Source organism: Taudactylus pleione, unplaced genomic scaffold, assembly GCF_031769625.1.
Source record: "Taudactylus pleione unplaced genomic scaffold, aTauple2 ptg000040l, whole genome shotgun sequence".
NCBI classification, from domain to species: domain Eukaryota; kingdom Metazoa; phylum Chordata; class Amphibia; order Anura; family Myobatrachidae; genus Taudactylus; species Taudactylus pleione.
Window position 1 is genome coordinate 10,932,972 of NW_028284442.1, and position 17,751 is coordinate 10,950,722.

At 40.8% G+C, this 17,751-nt stretch overlaps 1 protein-coding gene across 1 annotated transcript in view; it reads left to right on the forward strand.

The window, feature by feature from the left end:
- Nucleotides 1–17,751, forward strand: part of LRRIQ1 (leucine rich repeats and IQ motif containing 1) — a 210,355-nt gene that overhangs the window by 97,458 nt on the left and 95,146 nt on the right. The window contains exons 17-18 of the mRNA XM_088455388.1: nt 2,098–2,217; nt 8,659–8,745. Of these exons, the coding sequence (XP_088311514.1) occupies nt 2,098–2,217; nt 8,659–8,745 (207 nt within the window). The remainder of the gene's footprint in view (nt 1–2,097; nt 2,218–8,658; nt 8,746–17,751) is intronic.

A 17,751-nucleotide genomic window follows, 5' to 3' on the forward strand; every position in this document is an offset into this window, starting at 1 on the left:
GTTATGGCCCTGCTGTGAATAATGTTCCTGTGAACCAAAATTCTAAAAACTAAAATTCCAAAAAACTAAGCAAACAAAATGTAGTCCACATTAAGGAGTAAATGCTTACTTGGACATTTTATTATAAAAACACACTACAGTGCCAAAAGTCATGGGATAGATGCCTAGTATCATGTAGGACCTCCTCTAGCCCAGTGAAGTGCAGCAGCTCAACGTGGCATTGATACCAAAAGTGGATGGATGACCTCTGGAGCGATGTCGACCCCTGCCATCTAGATTGCTTCCCAAAGCTCCCTGATATTTGTAGGTGCAGGATCTTGGGTGAAAATGGACCTTTCCACTACGTCCCATTAATGCTCTATTGGGTTCATGTCGGATGAATATGTGTGGTACCTCCTGCATTGAATATGGATGTGATTTGAGCCAGTGTTGCTTGTCTGCTACCACGGACAATTCTGGGCAGACGCCGCTGGTCATGATCATTAAGCACCCACGGTTGGCCACTGCGCTGTCCACGGTGGGTGGTATTCCTTCCATGAGGTATTCCTGGTACACACATGACGCCATAGATCGGTGAATGTTGAATGTCCGCACAACTTCAGAAATGCAATGTTCCATCCGTCGAGCACCCACTATCATGCCCAGTTTGAACTCTGATAATTCATGTCACCTTGCCATGAGCAGCCTCAACCGGCACTCAAACTGATTTATAAGATTACAACTGATGCAGGTCTGGGCATTTCCAAGACGTCAAAGTATGGTGGCACCACCTACCATTACCTTTACATACTGCTATCCCATGACTTTTGGCACATCAGTGTAAGGTATAATCTGCACAGTCAAATATGGAAAGATAGGTACACCATAGTCAAACAGAGTCCCTGCTCGGATTAGTTTGGGGTTCTGAGTAGAACAGAGTTTAATCTGCTCAGTCTAGCTGGAAAAACACTATAAGAACTCTTACTGCTCCGGCTCAGTATCGCTTGGACAGATGATTATCACTTAGCTGCCACAGCAATAGTTGTTTTATAAATGTCAGCGATAAGATATTTCTTTTAACAAGGAAAGAAAAACCATGTTAGCCTTCCTTTAGAATTAATTAGGTTGTAAGCTTGTCAGGACAGTTAATTTCCTTCTCGTTGCCTTATTTCTAAATAAACTTACACAATACTCCCACTTGTTGACACCAGGTTTGACACACTTCAAAACTGGTGTTATGGAGAGGATGGTGCAATAAAGAGGGTGACATGTTACAGAATTACAATTTACTCTACATTTGTTCAGAGAGTGTAACTGTTCATAAGAACATACTGTTTATACTGTGTGTTTGTATCAGAATTATCTGTATTCTACCCTTGCAAGCTACACACTGTAACAATATTTTATATAAACAAACTTACTTAAAAAGGCTGTGTGGAACAACAGGTTTGCATCATTGCAGATATTTTTTGAGATTATATTAACAATTGAAAGATTACTAAATATGGAAATTATTAGGGAATACAAATCTGTTATATTACATCTGTTCTGCTTTCTTCTAGAAACACAATGCACAGCCTTTTTATATCATACACGTTTAAATATACAGTGTATATTTAAAATATCAGGGCATTATTTTATATATTATTGATCAAGCTAAGAATAGCTTAACTCAGCCTATAGCTCAATTCTATAAATAGCCAGACACACAAACCAGGCAAGTTTTAGACAAGAGGTTGTTTGAGTCACACTAATTTGAAAGTTAAAGGTTGCAAGTATACACTTTGCTTTCTCTTTGTATAATTTTTTCCCTAAGGCTCTTAAACACCCTAAAGGAATTGTCAAATTATTAATTAGTTGACCCAGGCTGCATGCAGTGAGGGGAGTTCAAGAATTCCTTTCTGCTTACTTGAAGAGACCCTCTTGGGTATTCTTAGCTTCAGACACATGCAGGCATTTAATTTGTCATGTAGTTTTAGATGTCACATAAAGTTCAAAAAATAGATCATTGAGCTATTAAATGAAGCTCAGAGATGTTTTATCTTCCTAATGGGATAACATTGTGGATCTGTATTTGGAGTTGATCTATGCCTCATCCTTGGCATTTCTTTCATTTAGGCAGCTTGGAAAGGTTTCTCCTTGAGAAAGAAATTGGCTGCTGCTCTCGCTGCTATTGAAAGAGAAGAACTGGAAGATGACTTTGAAGAAGTGAATTTGGATGAATTTATATTTGATGAAGTAAGCAAGATTAATTCACCAAATGTACAATGTAACTATAATAAACGGCTGCTCGGACTATTTTGTTACATTTATTGTAAGCTTCCCTTTTATATGTTTTACATTGATTTGTTATTTTGTTTCACATATACAGGCAATAGGAATTGTAAGCTTCACTGGGGCAGGACTCACGTGATTCTTTCTAAAGGTTAATAAATCAATAAAAATATTTGGTAAAATATGTTTAAATATAACATGTAGATCTAAAAATTGCACTGTGGGGTCGATGCAGGTAAGTCAGACATAATTGCTCCCACATTGCACACATGGGTCTAAATGAATATATTCGCTTGTGTGCAGACTTGTATGCATCTCTGCGGCCAGAGCGCTCCTATCCATTAGCTTTGTTTCATAACAGTCATTATTACTATTGCGTAATTGCACCAGCCCCGTACTTTGTGCAAAAGATATGTCTGATAACAGGCATGTTTATGTGTATGCCCACCTCTGCATAGCCCGCGAGTCTATTGACATGCCCTCTCTGAAATTAGCCTATGTGAGATCACCCCATTACACAGTACACTTGATTCCATGCACAGAACACTTGGGTCAGCCCCAATATGTCAAGTCTTTCAAACATTTATTAATGAAACAGATGGTAATTAAAAAAAAAAAAACTTATTGGTAACAGTTTTAAAGGGCCCTATTAGTGACTTGTGACTGTATGAAAGCCACAGTACATATACAAATGAATAGCCCACTTTAGAATTTCTGTTTGTTTTTTACATGGAATCAAAAGTAGATTTATTTGGTAATTCTTGCTACTGAACAACACAAAATACTATGTCATATAGAAAAATACATCTATTATTTATTATCAGTTATTTTTATAGCGCACACATATTCTGCAGCGTTTTACAGGGAATATTTGGCCATTCAGTCCCTGCCCCAGTGGAGCTTATAATATATATTCCCTACCAAATGCACACACACATACATACTAGGGTTCGTTGTTGTCAGAAGCCAATTAACCTACCAGTATATTTTTGGATTTTGGGAGGAAACTAGAGTACCCCTAGAGAACCCTGAAGAAACCCATGAAGGCACGAGGAGAATTTACAAACTCCACACAGTTAGTGCCATGGTGGGAATCAAAAACCATTGTTGAAGAAAAGTCACATGAAATCCTGCCCACATTTTGTCAGAATGCATGAAGGAGACCCTCATGCAAGTGGACAGAAGATTGTTTGGTCTGATAAGATTGAATGTTGAACTTTTTTCTTGCTCCTTGCTGGAGGTGCTTTTTTTTTTTAGTTATTAATGCTGTAGGTAGACTTCTTTAGAAGCTGGAAAACTTGTCAAACGAGAGCACAAAATTAATAGTTATACATATCTTAGAGTAAACCCTTCTACTGTCTGCCTGAGACGTAGGACTTGGGAGTAAGATTTTTATTTTAGCAATGAGTCAAGACTTTGCTAAAATAAAAATGGTCATCACTGGTCATCTCTCGTCTTGACTACTGCAACCTTCTCACTGGACTTTCTTGCTCCCATCTTGCTCCTCTCCAATCTGTACAGTACTTAACGCTGCAGCTAGACTTATCTTCCTCTCCCGCTGCTCCACATCTGCCTCCCTTCTCTGCAAAACCCTTCACTGGCTCCCCTTCCCATACATAATCCGTTTCAAACTCCTAACTACCATGTACAAGGCCCTTTCCAACTCCACAGCTCCCTACATCTCCAACCTCATCTCCTTACACACTCCTTCCCGACCTCTCCAGTCGGCCAATGACTGCTGCCTTTCCTCCTCTCTGGTTTCTCAAGATGTCTCCCGAGCTGCCCCCACCATTGGAACGATCTCTCTTGTTCCATCAGACTCTCCCCCAGCCCACTGCTTCAAGCGGGCACTAAAAATCTATTTGTTCATAAAAGCATATCCGTCCTCCACTTAAACATGTCACCACGTAGTCTACCTCTTAGCTCCCCTTACACTGGCTCACTCCTTATGTCTTCCGTCTGTCTCCCCCTTACCTGTAGAATGTAAGCTCTATGAGCAGGGCCTTCCTCCCTCCTGTTCTCATCTCCTACTTCTCTTGCACACCTGCTACACACTGTCACATCCTCCTTGGGCTCCCTGCCCCTGGACACGCTGACAGCTACAGGTTTCAGCTGATGCTGTATTTTTCCATTTCACACAATGCATCAGTAGCTGTGTCCAGATTTGTAGTGCTATTTGTACTGTACGGTTTTACCCTGTATTGTCTTATTGTTTTGCTCTCTGTATAGTGCTGTGGAGCACTTGTGGCATCCTATAAATAAAATGTAATAATAATAATAACACATAGAGCAAAATACATAATGGATAGGTTTACATAGAACAAAATGTAGTGGCCTATTTAAAGTCCAGATCTCCCATTGGGACTGTATGGAATGATTTGAAAATTGCCAATCCTACCTAATGGAACGCAACAAATAATATAAGTATTGCAAAGAAGAATGGAGTAAAGTGGATCTGGTAGAAGCCTGCTGTTGTGGGCATGCAGCTGGAAGTGCAGATAACGATACTTCTAGAAAATATTTAATCAAGCGGGTGAATACTTACAGTCAGGTCCATAAATATTGGGACATTGACAGAATTTTCATATTTTGGCCTCTATTCACCACCACAATGGCTTTGAAATGCAACAAACAAGATGTGATTTAACTGCAGACTTTCAGATTTAATTTGAGGGTAATTATATCCAAATCAGGTGAATGGTGTATGAATTACAACAGTTTCTATATGTGCCTCCCACTTTTTAAGGGGCCAAAAGTAATGGGACAAACGAAACAATCCTTAATCTAACTTTCACTTTTTAATACTTTGTTGCAAATCCTTTGCAGGCAATTACAGCCTGAAGTCTGGAACGCATAGACATCACCAGACGTTGGGTTTCATCCCTGGTGATGCTCTGCCAGGCCTGTACTGCAAATGTCTTCAGTTCCTGCTTGTTCTTGGGGCATTTTCCCTTCAGTTTTGTCTTCATCAAGTGAAATGCATGCTCAATCGGATTCAGGTCAGGGGATTGACTTGGCCATTGCATAACATTCCACTTTTTAGCCTTAAAAAACTCTTTGGTTGCTTTTGCAGTATGCTTTGGGTCATTGTCCATCTGCACTGTGAAGCGCCATCCAATGAGTTCTGAAGTTTTTGACTGAATATGAGCATATAATATTGCCCGAAACACTTCAGAATTCATTCTGCTGCTTTTGTCAGCAGTCACATCATCAATAAATACAAGGGAACCAGTTCCATTGGCAGCCATACATGCCCACGCCATGACACTACCACCACCATGCTTCACTGATGAGGTTGTATGTTTTGGATCATGAGCAGTTCCTTTTCTTCTCTTCTCTTCCCATCACTCTGGTACAAGTTGATCTTTGTCTCATCTGTCCATAGGATGTTGTTCCAGAACTGTAATGGCTTTTTTAGATGTTGTTTGGCAAACTCTAATCTGGTCTTCCTGTTTTTGTGGCTCACCAATGGTTTGCATCTTGTGGTGAACCCTCTATATTCACTCTTGTGAAGTCTTCTCTTGATTGTTGACTTTGACACATATACATCTACCTCCTGGAGAGTGTTCGTGATTTGGCCAACTGTTGTGAAGGGGTTTTTCTTCACCAGGGAAATAATTCTTTTGTCATCCACCACAGTTGTTTTCCGTGGTCTTCTGGGTCTTTTGGTGTTGCTGAGCTCTCCGGTGCGTTCTTTCTTTTTAAGAATGTTCCAAACAGTTGATTTGGCCACACCTAATGTTTTTCCTATCTCTCTGATGGGTTTGTTTTGATTTTTCAGCCTAATGATGGCTTGCTTCACTGATAGTGACAGCTCTTTGGATCTCATATTGAGAGCTGATAGCAACTGATTCCAAATGCAAATGTCACACCTAGAATCAACTCCAGACCTTTTACCTGCTTAATTGATAATGAAATAACGAGGGAATAGCCCACACTTGTCCATGAACTAGCTTTTGAGTTGATAGTCCCATTACTTTTGGCCCCTTAAAAAGTGGGAGGCACATATAGAAACCGTTGTAATTCCTACACCGTTCACCCGATTTGAATGTAATTACCCTCAAATTAAATCTGAAAGTCTGCAGTTAAAGCACATCTTGTTTGTTTCATTTCAAAGCCATTGTGGTGGTGAATAGAGGCCAAAATATGAAAATTCTGTCAATGTCCCAATATTTATGGACCTGACTGTATGTAATCAATTAATGCCATCTATTTATTTAGAAAATGCTTTCTCATTTTTTGATATGAGAGTATTTGTATTTAACCCATGATACAAATTTCCATGTATCTCCTGTGCCGCTGATGCTTATCCCGGCCATGTGCTGAGCCTATATTGGGGTTTTAAAGAGTGGACACCTTCCAGCATCAATGTCAGTCATTTGTTTATTGAGTATCCACATAATTTTTAACTTGTTTGTTTCAGAAGAGTTTAACTGCTTAGAAAATTCCATTAGTTTGCTAAGAAAATCTGCCCAAAGTTGCCACCAACATGTTATTATTATTATTATTATTATTATTATTATTCTGAGAAAGTGAAAGTGTGCAGTCAGCGTGTCGAAGTTCATTATATTGACAGATGTTGGCATTTTAACAGTGTCAACATATTAACATGTCGAAATCTGGAGAATGTCGACATGACCGTTAGGGTTAAGGACACGATAGAAGCGCATTGTCGTTTTTATGACCATGTCAGCATTTCACCAGTGTCGGCATGATGAACGTGTTGATGTTTTGTTTGTTGACATTATTATCATGTTGACATTTTGAATGACGACACTGTCAATGTTGACTTAATATGCCGAACCTTTTTTTTTTAAAACTGCACCAATAAATACATTGTGGTTCTTGCTTTGGTATCAATCCATCTTTCCAAAATGGCAAATATCTGGATGCTACACATAGTAGGTATTCATTATAAAATCTGCACTTTAAAATAACCATGCATTTTTATTACCTCGTTTGCACTGTCTTGACTGAAACCCAGAAAATGTGTATGAGTGATATGCTAACCCAAACAAGAGATACCATTTTGTATTGTTACATTTCTCGCCACAACCCTGGGTCGCACCGTTGTATGGTGTGTACCCAGCTTAAGCCGTACAACCATTGTGCCAATAGCATTCACACTGCACTCAGATTTTACAAGGTGACAGCTGTGGGCATGTTTCTGATCAATCGCTGAGTAATCACTGCGTAAATCCAATAGTTGCATTTCTTTAGTAACACTACAATCCCTCGCACTCACAGGGGGAGTGCCATTGTATTTTTGTGGGCTGTGCAAAAGCAACAATTCATTGGTAATGGTGCAAGCACACAGACATATCTTATGATGGCTGTGTATGCAGTGTTATGCTGGGTACACACTCGAACAATGTCATTCTGATTTGGCCACGGTCACATGCAATATTGGGCCTGATTCAGACCCACTCGCGAGCGGCTGTCCGCTCGCAAGTGGGTCGATGTTCTGGACTGAGCATGCGCACGACGGAGGGAGTCCTTCGCTCGTTGTGTCCGATCAAAGGGGGCGTGCTGTCAATGTTGATTGACAGCACGTCCCCTTTGGTAGGCGTGCCGGGGGCGTGCCTCCCTGACGGGGGCGTTCCCACGGGAACGCCTCCCGTCAAAAGCCGGCCCACTGACATCACTAGTGATGTCAGTGGGAGTGATTTTGGCTCTGATAGAGCCAAAATCACTCCGGAGCTTGCGGTTGAAAACCTCAACCGCAGGCTCCGGCTCGCAATTTCGATGGTCGCGATGGTCTCGACCATCGTGGCCATCAAAATGCACGCTCGTATAGCCTGTGGGTGGTGACCCACAGCTATACGAGTGTCCAGAAGGACGCTCCATTTTCATGGAGGCCGGCCCTCATTCAGAGCGTGCGCTCTACTCAGAGCGTACGGCTCTGAATGAGGGCCATTGTCCGATCGGTGATTCTGCACGGCCAACCGGACAATATTGCATGTGCGCCATGCATATTAATGAAGGACGGAATGAGAGATTGTTCCATCTTTCATTACATTGCTGTAATGTGTACTGGCAATCATGCGATGTTCAGAGTGTCCCTGGACATCAGCACTATTGCAGGTCGCTCATGTGTGTACCAGGCATTTGACACAATTCGGTTTACTGCGCACCTGACATCACCTGGCACATATGCGACTGTTGCAGATCTGGAGGCATCTTAAGATGCATCCAACACAACATGCATACAGAATTGGCTGGGGATTTTTTGTGTGTTTTGTTTCAGCCACATTTTACTTCTGCATTTTTGATGGAAAATGTGTCCAACTGTACATGAGACAACAGTATGTCAAAATGTTATTGCACTACATGACATATTTTAACTAAAATCAAACACTATTTTAAAAGTGTTCTCTTCATTTGTATTATTTCTTTCCATTATAGAATGTTTTGGAAAAAAGTTGGTCACTAGACTCCACCATTTCCCATTATGGAGCTACACATCTTTCCAGTAAACCAGAACAAGCAAAGGTAACATGTCATTGCGATGTCTTAGTCTTTCATCGTCCAGTAAAGTTTTCTAGGCACGCATGATTAATGTACTGATTTATTGGCCTATTTTAAGATGCCTCTTGGATTTATTTCAACACTGTTTCACAGTAGCACAATGTTAAGAAAAAAAAAGAGGGGAAAAAAAGTACATTTTTGATATATACCAGCTGCATTTCTGGCAATGGATAAAAAATGACTAGCTGATTTAGCACTTACAAGCAGCGAAAATCTCATATCAACAGCTGAGTATTTTTATGGCAACAGCAACTTTCAAGTTTATGTTAATGTTTTATCCTTTATATCAAATAAAAGTTTGTCTTGTTATTTTTTTGTTGATATATATATATATATATATGTTATTGTTTGTAGTTCATGAGATTCACAATTGTCTTCGTCTATATGTCTGTTGTTTTCTTGAAACTGAAAGACATTTATTTAAGTGAAGTTTTTATATACATTGATGCATTGTTGCAACACAACTGGCTACTAGATGTATAAATCAGCTATTTGTATCATATGAATTTCCATAATTTTTTGTTATTTTATTTTATTTTTTTTTTAGTTTATTTTTTAGTTTATTTTTTTTGTTCTTTAAGAATATGACTGATTAATAAGACATAGATTTTGGAATAAACCATTAAATAGTACTGTTAGAAGTCCAGAAACAGATGACTACACCAAACATATACATAAAGGGACTGATTCTGAGATGGAAGAAAAAAAAAATCAAGGACATTTGCACATGGCCAAACCATGCTGCAATTCAAGAGCTGCAAATACATTTATTATTTTACATGTGGGGAAAATACTGGCTGCTTTTGCATGTAACCCACAATGCTGGACAGCTTTATTCTTACACTGCAATTTATATTTCAGCTAGGATACACACCTCCCAAATCTCTCTGCACATTTAGGGGTATATTTACTAACATTCAATTTTGCATTTTGAGTGATTTGGCATTCGATTTGCATTTGATTTGCACTCGGATTTGCAGTTGGGTATTTACTAAAGGCCAAATCGAATGTAAAATCAAATTTAAAACCGAATTTTACTCAAATCGGACTCAAATCGAACATCGGAAAAACATCGGTACTTATACATAGACCAACACACAAATACCTTATTACTATCATTTGATTTGAAATTGAACACTGAATCGAACAATAAATCGAACTTCAAATCGCAAAATGAATAGACCTGCTTCATGCTTTCGATTTCAGCATGAGCAGGTCGGATTGACACAGATACATGCATACATCAGTGAGATGCATGCATGTATCTTACTGTAAAAAAATAAGAAAAAAAAAGACGTGGTGTACCCCCTAAAACAAAACCAGTCCCGGACTTTTCATAGCCAGTCCTGGTTGTTTAAGTACAGGGGAAAAAAACACGTAGTGTTCCACTGTACTTAATACAACCAGCATTGGGCTCTGGGAATCAGTCCTGGTTCTGGATTTACAGGGAAAAAATTGCATAGGGTTCCCCTGTAAGATCCAGAACCAGCACCAGACCCTTTCTAGTGGGGGACTGATGCCACAGCCAGGGGAACCCTATCACCGGGCCCCCCAGCCGCAGCATCAGCCCTAACCGCTAGTCAGCCCAGGCCAGTGATCCCTGGGGAGTTGGGGACCCCTCCAATAAAGGGGTCCCCCTCTCCAGGGCACACCTAGACTGATAGTTCACGACTATTCCTGCAACCCCTGGCCTGTGGATGGCGGGTTGATAGTGTAGGTGTAGTATAAAAAAATGAAGTTTTAAAACATTGTCTTTACAGTAGAACTGCAGGTTCCAGCAAGTTTCCCCCGATGCTGGTAATTCTGGAACCACAAGTACCAGCACGTGGGCATTAAGGGCCTGCTGATGCCTCTAGTTCACCTGTAAAGAAATGTTTAAATAAACACAAGACACACACTGTGAAAGTACAGTTTTATTACATACGGTACATACACACACACATACTCCCCTACATTACATGGAGTGGTCCAAAGTAGGCATCCATGGTCTTCTTAAAACAAAAAATTAATAAAACCGATCCACGCACTAGATAACAACAGTGGTTGCTATCTCCCCATTTCTCAGCCAATGAACGGCTCCTCCATTGAAGTCAATGGTGGGAACCGCAGACTAAACTTTAGTTACCCTGCGGCTCTCCATTGACTTCAATGGAGGGAGCCGTTCATTGGCTGTGAGAGGCAGGGGCTGACCTCTCTCAGCCAATGAATGCTCAGACACGGACCTTCAAAGGAAGAAGCCGCATCTGAGCGCTTCAGTCGGGAAGTTACAACCATCCTGGTTGTTACTTAAGTGCGTGGTTCGTGTTTTTCGTTTTTTTGTTTTAAGAAGACCATGGATACTTACTTCGGACTGAAGAGGACCGAACCACGTATAGGAGAATGTGAGTATGTTTTTTTTTCCACAAGTGCTGTATGGAATTTCTAAGGGACCCGATCATGATTAAACACACTAGCGAAACGCGCGTCAGGAGACACGCGGTGCACGCTGTGTGGCGTGCTCTGTGTTTAATGTTTTATGTATAATTTGTCAATGTTAATGTGAGAGGTGTCTGTCAGACATGGGGACTATATGATCGGGCATGAGTACTCCAGTGAATCTAATGTGGATCGTGGATTGCTGCTACATAGTGGCATCCATGTGTTAGTTTAAATAGCAACATTGTAATCTCATATCACTGGCTCACTGGTGCCTGCAAGATAGGTCACTGCCCTATTTTTGTGCTGTATATCATCAATAAGCACAATTACAACATATTTAATTTAGTTGAACGGAGGAGTTACGGATGATAAAAGCACATATTAATTTGCAAGTTAAGAGCGCTTTATCAATTAATGACCGATTTAATTACTAATAATCGATCAAATTTCATTTATATCCAGAAAGATCTATAGTACATATGAGACGCATAGTGACTCCTAATAAAGGATTATCAATCCTATAAATGGCTAAATAGAATATATTATACAGGGGATTGGTTGTGAAGCCCCAATAACAGTCGACTAATCGGACAAGGGGTATTTAGATTTCATTTTTTAGGTCAAATGAATAAATCCTTGAAGGGATGATATGTGATTAAATTAACCTGATTGTCCATTTGTTAATAACAACATATATGGGGCCCCAATGTATAATTATTAATGCTCTTGAGGTACTTGCATGTAAGCAGTGACCTATTAGAACCTACGAGATAGGGTGTATACTTACCTTTATTTGATACATACCATTTGTCCTAGTTTGGCAGACACCTACCGGTTTCAAGTATATTGTTAACTCAGATGTTATGAAATAATTATTATATTGATACAGGTTGAGTCTCCCATATCCAAAATGCTTGGGGCCAGGGGCATTTTGGATAACGGATTATTCCGTATTTTGGAATATTTGCATATCATAATTAAATGTCTTGGGAATGGGACCCAAATAAACACACAAAATGCATTTATGTGTTATATACACTTTATACACACAGCCTGCAGGTCATTTTATACAGTATTTTCAATAATTTTGTGGCTCAAGCAAAGTTTGTGTACAGAAATTAAATTCATTTATGTTTCATATACACCTTATGCACACAGCCTGAAGGTAATTTTATACAATATTTTTAATAATTTGTGCCTTAGGCAAAGTTTGTGTACATTGAACAATCAAAATCAAACATTTCATTATCTCAGTCATGCCAAAATAATTCCGTATTTCGGAATATTCCGTGTTTTGGAATATTTGGATATGGGAGACTCAACCTGTATAACCGGTCCCGGTTTTCAAGTATATGAAGACGTTTTGAGACTGGTAGTGCATTGATATAACCGGACATTACACTGGCAGTAATATAAACAATGATTTTATTAAATAATTAAGCATAAAATAAAATATATAATACTTCGCTGCATAATTTTATTTTTATTGATAAAAGTTATATTTTAATGACATTTTCTGTGAATAATGGAATATTGATTAATCATTTGTTAGAAGTTCTTTTGATATTTAGTGAACCATCTACTTAAGTCCGTGACTGCCCCAACATAGGAATACTTTCTCTCTCTCTTTTTTTGACGTGCAATATGCTTAAAAGTGTTTAAACGACATACCCAGGGCCAGTGCAAGCTTTCTAGGTACTATAGGTAAAACTGCACTATAACCTCCCTGCTCCCCCCATTACCCGCCGCCCAGTCCATCACAAAGAAACTTGACTTATTTAAAATATTATTTTTAGACTTATCAATAACATAATTTATAAAAAAATAACACTATAACAATAATATCAATAACATTAATACTTTTTACAGGACATGTACATTAACCATAGCTCATGAGTAATTACATTTTTACTGTCTGTGTTTCTCTCACTCAAGCTTGAGTGTGCACTTGAAGCGGATCACCCATAAATGACCCAGACATAGGATGCATAGCTAGGAATAGATTGTGGGTTTCACTGTCAGTCAGTTTATTTGTTTACATCATACATTGTACACATACACTGTCAAATTTTATGGAGGATCCAGAAAAAAATTACAGGGTGGCACCAGCACAGCGCTCGCCTCCCATCCCCTATCCTATCATTCTCTTTGGCTTGATAACTTTGTAGCCAAACTTATTGACTTTCCCTTTGGCTGTGTACCTTGACTTCTATTTCTTTCTCTTCCTCTGCACTTCCCCATCCAGCATCCCATGCTCTGCTCCTTTCGGTTCTTCCTTGTAGTCTATGATGTGACATAATCTTATTTGTCTGCTAACAGTAAAGCACAGTTACAGTCCATTCAGGGCATCAGAAAGTTCTTTGGTTGATTGGCCAAGTTATAATATTGTTTTTGCTCCCTAAAATCACTGATCACACAATAAAAAGAGCATTTTGTGACCGGCAAAGTAGGATCTGGGGGCCTGATTCAGAGCCGGACGCTCTGACAAGAGCGCTCGCTCTGAATCAGGGCTGTCCTACCTATTATTGGAGCGGCTTCCTGGCCGCTCGCATAGCTGTGGGTGACCACCCACAGCTTATGCGAGTGGCCATAAAGATGGTTGCGATGGTCAAGACCATCACGACCATCGGGCTTGCGACGAGACCCTGCAGTAGGGTCTCGCTGCCGCAAGCCCAGGAGTGCTTTTGGCTCTATCAGAGCCAAAAGCACTCCCACTGACATCACTAGTGATGTCAGTGGGGCCGGACCCAGACGGTAGGCGTTCCCATGGGAACGCCTCCATCTGGGCAGCAACACCCCCAGCACACCCACCAATGGGGGCGTGCTGTCACTCACCATCGACAGCAAGCCCCCTTTGGTGCGAGACGGCTTGGCCGTCGCTATTTGGGTCTCGCGCATGCGCACGTCGGAGCTCCCTCCGTCGTGTGCATGCGCACTAGGGCAACATCGACCCGCTTGCAAGCGCTCAGCGCTTGCGAGCGGGTCTGAATCAGGGCCAGGGTTCCCTCTTAGCTGGTTTATTCATCACATGCATGTCATGTCAGTCATGTGATTGTCCATGCCATGGCCAGCCTGCTATTTACCAGAAAGCAGGGGCAAAGTACAAGGGTAGAGGTGGCTGTGGCTGGTAAGATCCGCAACTGCTGGTAACATTATGTACATAGATTACGTAAGTCTCTTTAAGAGACATCCTTCAATTTTCTTGTAGGCAAAACCAGCAGTGCTTTACCCCCAGGAGGCAGCTGCCTAATGGTAGCACTCAGTGATGTGCGGTCATGTGAGGTAGTGCCTTTCCTGTCATGCTTCAGTATACTCCAGAGTTTTGACTATAAAAATTATAAGAAAAAGTTAAAGAACATATTATAAATATCTTCTTTGTATTGTTTATTTTTATAGTCAAAACTCTGGAGTAAAAAGTGTATGACAGGTGAGGCACCGCCTCCCTTGTCTATCTTTTCCTCCCATCCCTGCTCAAAACAGACCAAAATTCCAGCACTGTATACTGCTACACCTTTGTATAATGCCCACATGAACCCTCGGGTTCACATATGTATTTGTAAATCTGGCTCTAATATTAGCCAGTGCCTCCCCAGTCATTAACTTCACCACGCATCACTGGTAGCACTGGCCCCAATCCTACCACCCAGAAGATTTCATACAAATACATGTTGGGGAACAGACACCAATTGTGTATATAACAGGATGCCTTATTGATGAGGTGAATAGTTTGTGAAGAGAGGGAGTTTTTAATAGAGGATATACATTATTACTGTACTAGGGAACAAAGACAAGTGTATTACTTAGTTAAGATTCCCTGAATTAGTGTGTTTTCAGGGCAAGTTTAAAATTTTTAGGGGAATTCAATATGGAGCGATAAGTCCGTTTTTTTGCGTTAATATCGCACCTATGACGTCATTATCGCAGGTTTTAGTTTTACACTATATTCAATTTCAAAGACTTTTCGCAGGTTCGAAAAGTCTTTGAAAAAAAACGGGGATAACTTTTCACCACTGAATAGGTGGCGAAAAAAAGTGCAGAGTTGGGGTTTAGGGATGCAGGCTTAAAAAAAAATAGCCTTCACCCCTGGGAATGACATTTTAAAAATAACTGTGTCAAAAAAAAAAAAATAGGGACACCCCAAAAAATGTATTTAAAAATTGGGGTGAAAAAAAAAAAAGGGAAAAAATTGTTTAACAATAGGGAAATAGGTTCAGGGCTATTCTGCAAATATACGGCAGGTGTATTCTAGAATAGATTAATAGCGGCAGGTGCACAGTTGCAGAATTGTTAAAAAATTACTTTAGGGACATAAAATTATGCTAGTACCCATTTTCATGTACCCCAAATTTGATGGGACCACTTAAAAAAAAAAAAAAAACCCTAAGTGTTCTTCTGCATCACTTCTGCAATGTTGGGAAAAAAACACCTGCCGCAGCTATTTAAATCCCCGACTTTCATTTGCAGGCTAAAACGGGGGTACCCATAGTGATCCCCCATGTTTTTACAGCTTTAAGGGGGTTCTACAATTTTTTGAAGGAAAATTTCGTAATTTAACGCAAATCCCACTTCGCAGGCTCCCGTTTTCGTAGGTTTCATATTGAATACTGGGATAAGCGGGCTCGCGGCCGATACTTTATCCCAGGTAAAAGCTCCGATATGAAGCGTAAACTTCGACAGCGAAGTTTACGTTTCATATTGAATACCCCTCTTTGCAGGTTAGTTGATAGTTTGTAAATTGAATGCGTACAATATGGGAAATCATTTTAGAAGTGGGAAGTGATAATAAGGCAATATTTACAAGAATCTATCCTTGGCAGATCATATGTAGATATTTGAATACTAGAGAAATGATGTCAGGAGGTTTAGCACCATACAGGTATTTGTAGGTAAGAACCAGATTTTTCAGTTTTAGGTGGAAAGAAGCAGCCATTGCAGTGACTGGCAGAGAGTAACAGCAATATTAAACTTTTTACCACGTTCATGTTGAACAGTGAAGGTTTGATTACTGGAAGGCCATAAAGTAAAATTGCAATTATTAAGATGTATATGAGTATAGTTAACACATACAGGACCTGATTCAGAGCCGGACGCTCTGACAGAGCGCTCGCTCTGAATCAGGGCTGGCCTTCTGTTTTTTTAGAGCGGACTCCTGGCCGCTCGCATAGCTGTGGGTGACCACCCATAGCTATAGCGAGCGGCCAGGAAGATTGTCGCAATGGTCAAGACCATCGCGACCATCGGGCTTGCGAAGAGACCCTTGTGGTAGGGTCTCGTTGCCGCAAGCCCTAGAGTGCTTTCGGCTCTAACAGAGCCGAAAGCACTCTCACTGACATCACTTGTGATGTTAGTGGGGCCGGCCCCAGACGGTAGGCATTCCCATGGGAACGCCTCTGTATGGGCAGCCACGTCACCGGCCCACCCACCAAAGGGGGCGTGCTGTCACTCAACATCGACAGCATGCCCCCTTTGGTACGAGACCCGGAGCGACGGTTTGCCCGTCGCTATCCGGGTCTCGCGCATGTGCACGATGGAGCCGGCTCCATCGTACGCATGCACACTGGGCCACCATCGAACCGCTTGTGAGCGCATAGCGCCCGCGAGCGGGTCTGAATCAGGCCCACAGTCCAACATATAATTACTCCATGTTCCCCTCATAATTTCTATAGACTCTACTGTATGACATAATTTCATTGGATATTCCCCAAGCTTCCATTTTAAAAAGTTGGATAGCAACAGTTTATATTGTAACCCAGGGTTTGCTTATCCAGTGTCTGCTTAATTAATCTAAAATCTAAACTGCTTTATATAATAGAACATGAACACGACAAAAAATGGGATGGAGACACATTCCTTTATTACTACGGCGTTTGCTCACCGTTTGCCTGTAATTCTGCTTTAATCTGTCTTGAAATACATGATGCTAAATTTCCACCTCATGCTCCTCAAACCAAGACTGGACATTTATGGCTATGTGCATGGGGACATTGTCATCTTAAAAAAATGGCACAATTGTTGGTAAACAACATCTAGACAACAGGATTCACCTGGTTTACTAAAATATCCACGTAATCATTGGCAGATAAGATATTTAGAACTTCTAATAACCCACTTTGTTTATTGTAATAATTTTTAGAGTTAACACTCACCAACTTTGTGGAGCTCCCTGGGACTGCAGGGAGATGAGTGATGAAGCAGCAACAGCTGAGCCTCATTTCTTTATAGTCAGACACTGCTTGCAGAGCTGGGGGTGGGGCCAGAGCACAGGCAGTAAGCTGCACAAAAAGAGAGCTAAAAGAGGCATGCCTCTGCATATGGGGGTGTGCCTTGAGCACTCATGGACACCTTGGATGTGTCATGTGACCAGGAAATGCACTGCAGTGTTTAGAGATCGGAGCTCAGTCTGCTGCAGCAAGAGAAGACACAGTGATGCAGGTAGGAGTATCAATGGACCCTGAAGCTTAGTATGGTGAGGGGAGAGTTACAGTAAGTATGGAGTGAGATAAGCTCCCAGCACTCAGACCCATCTACATGTATGCCTCCCCAGCCATTGAC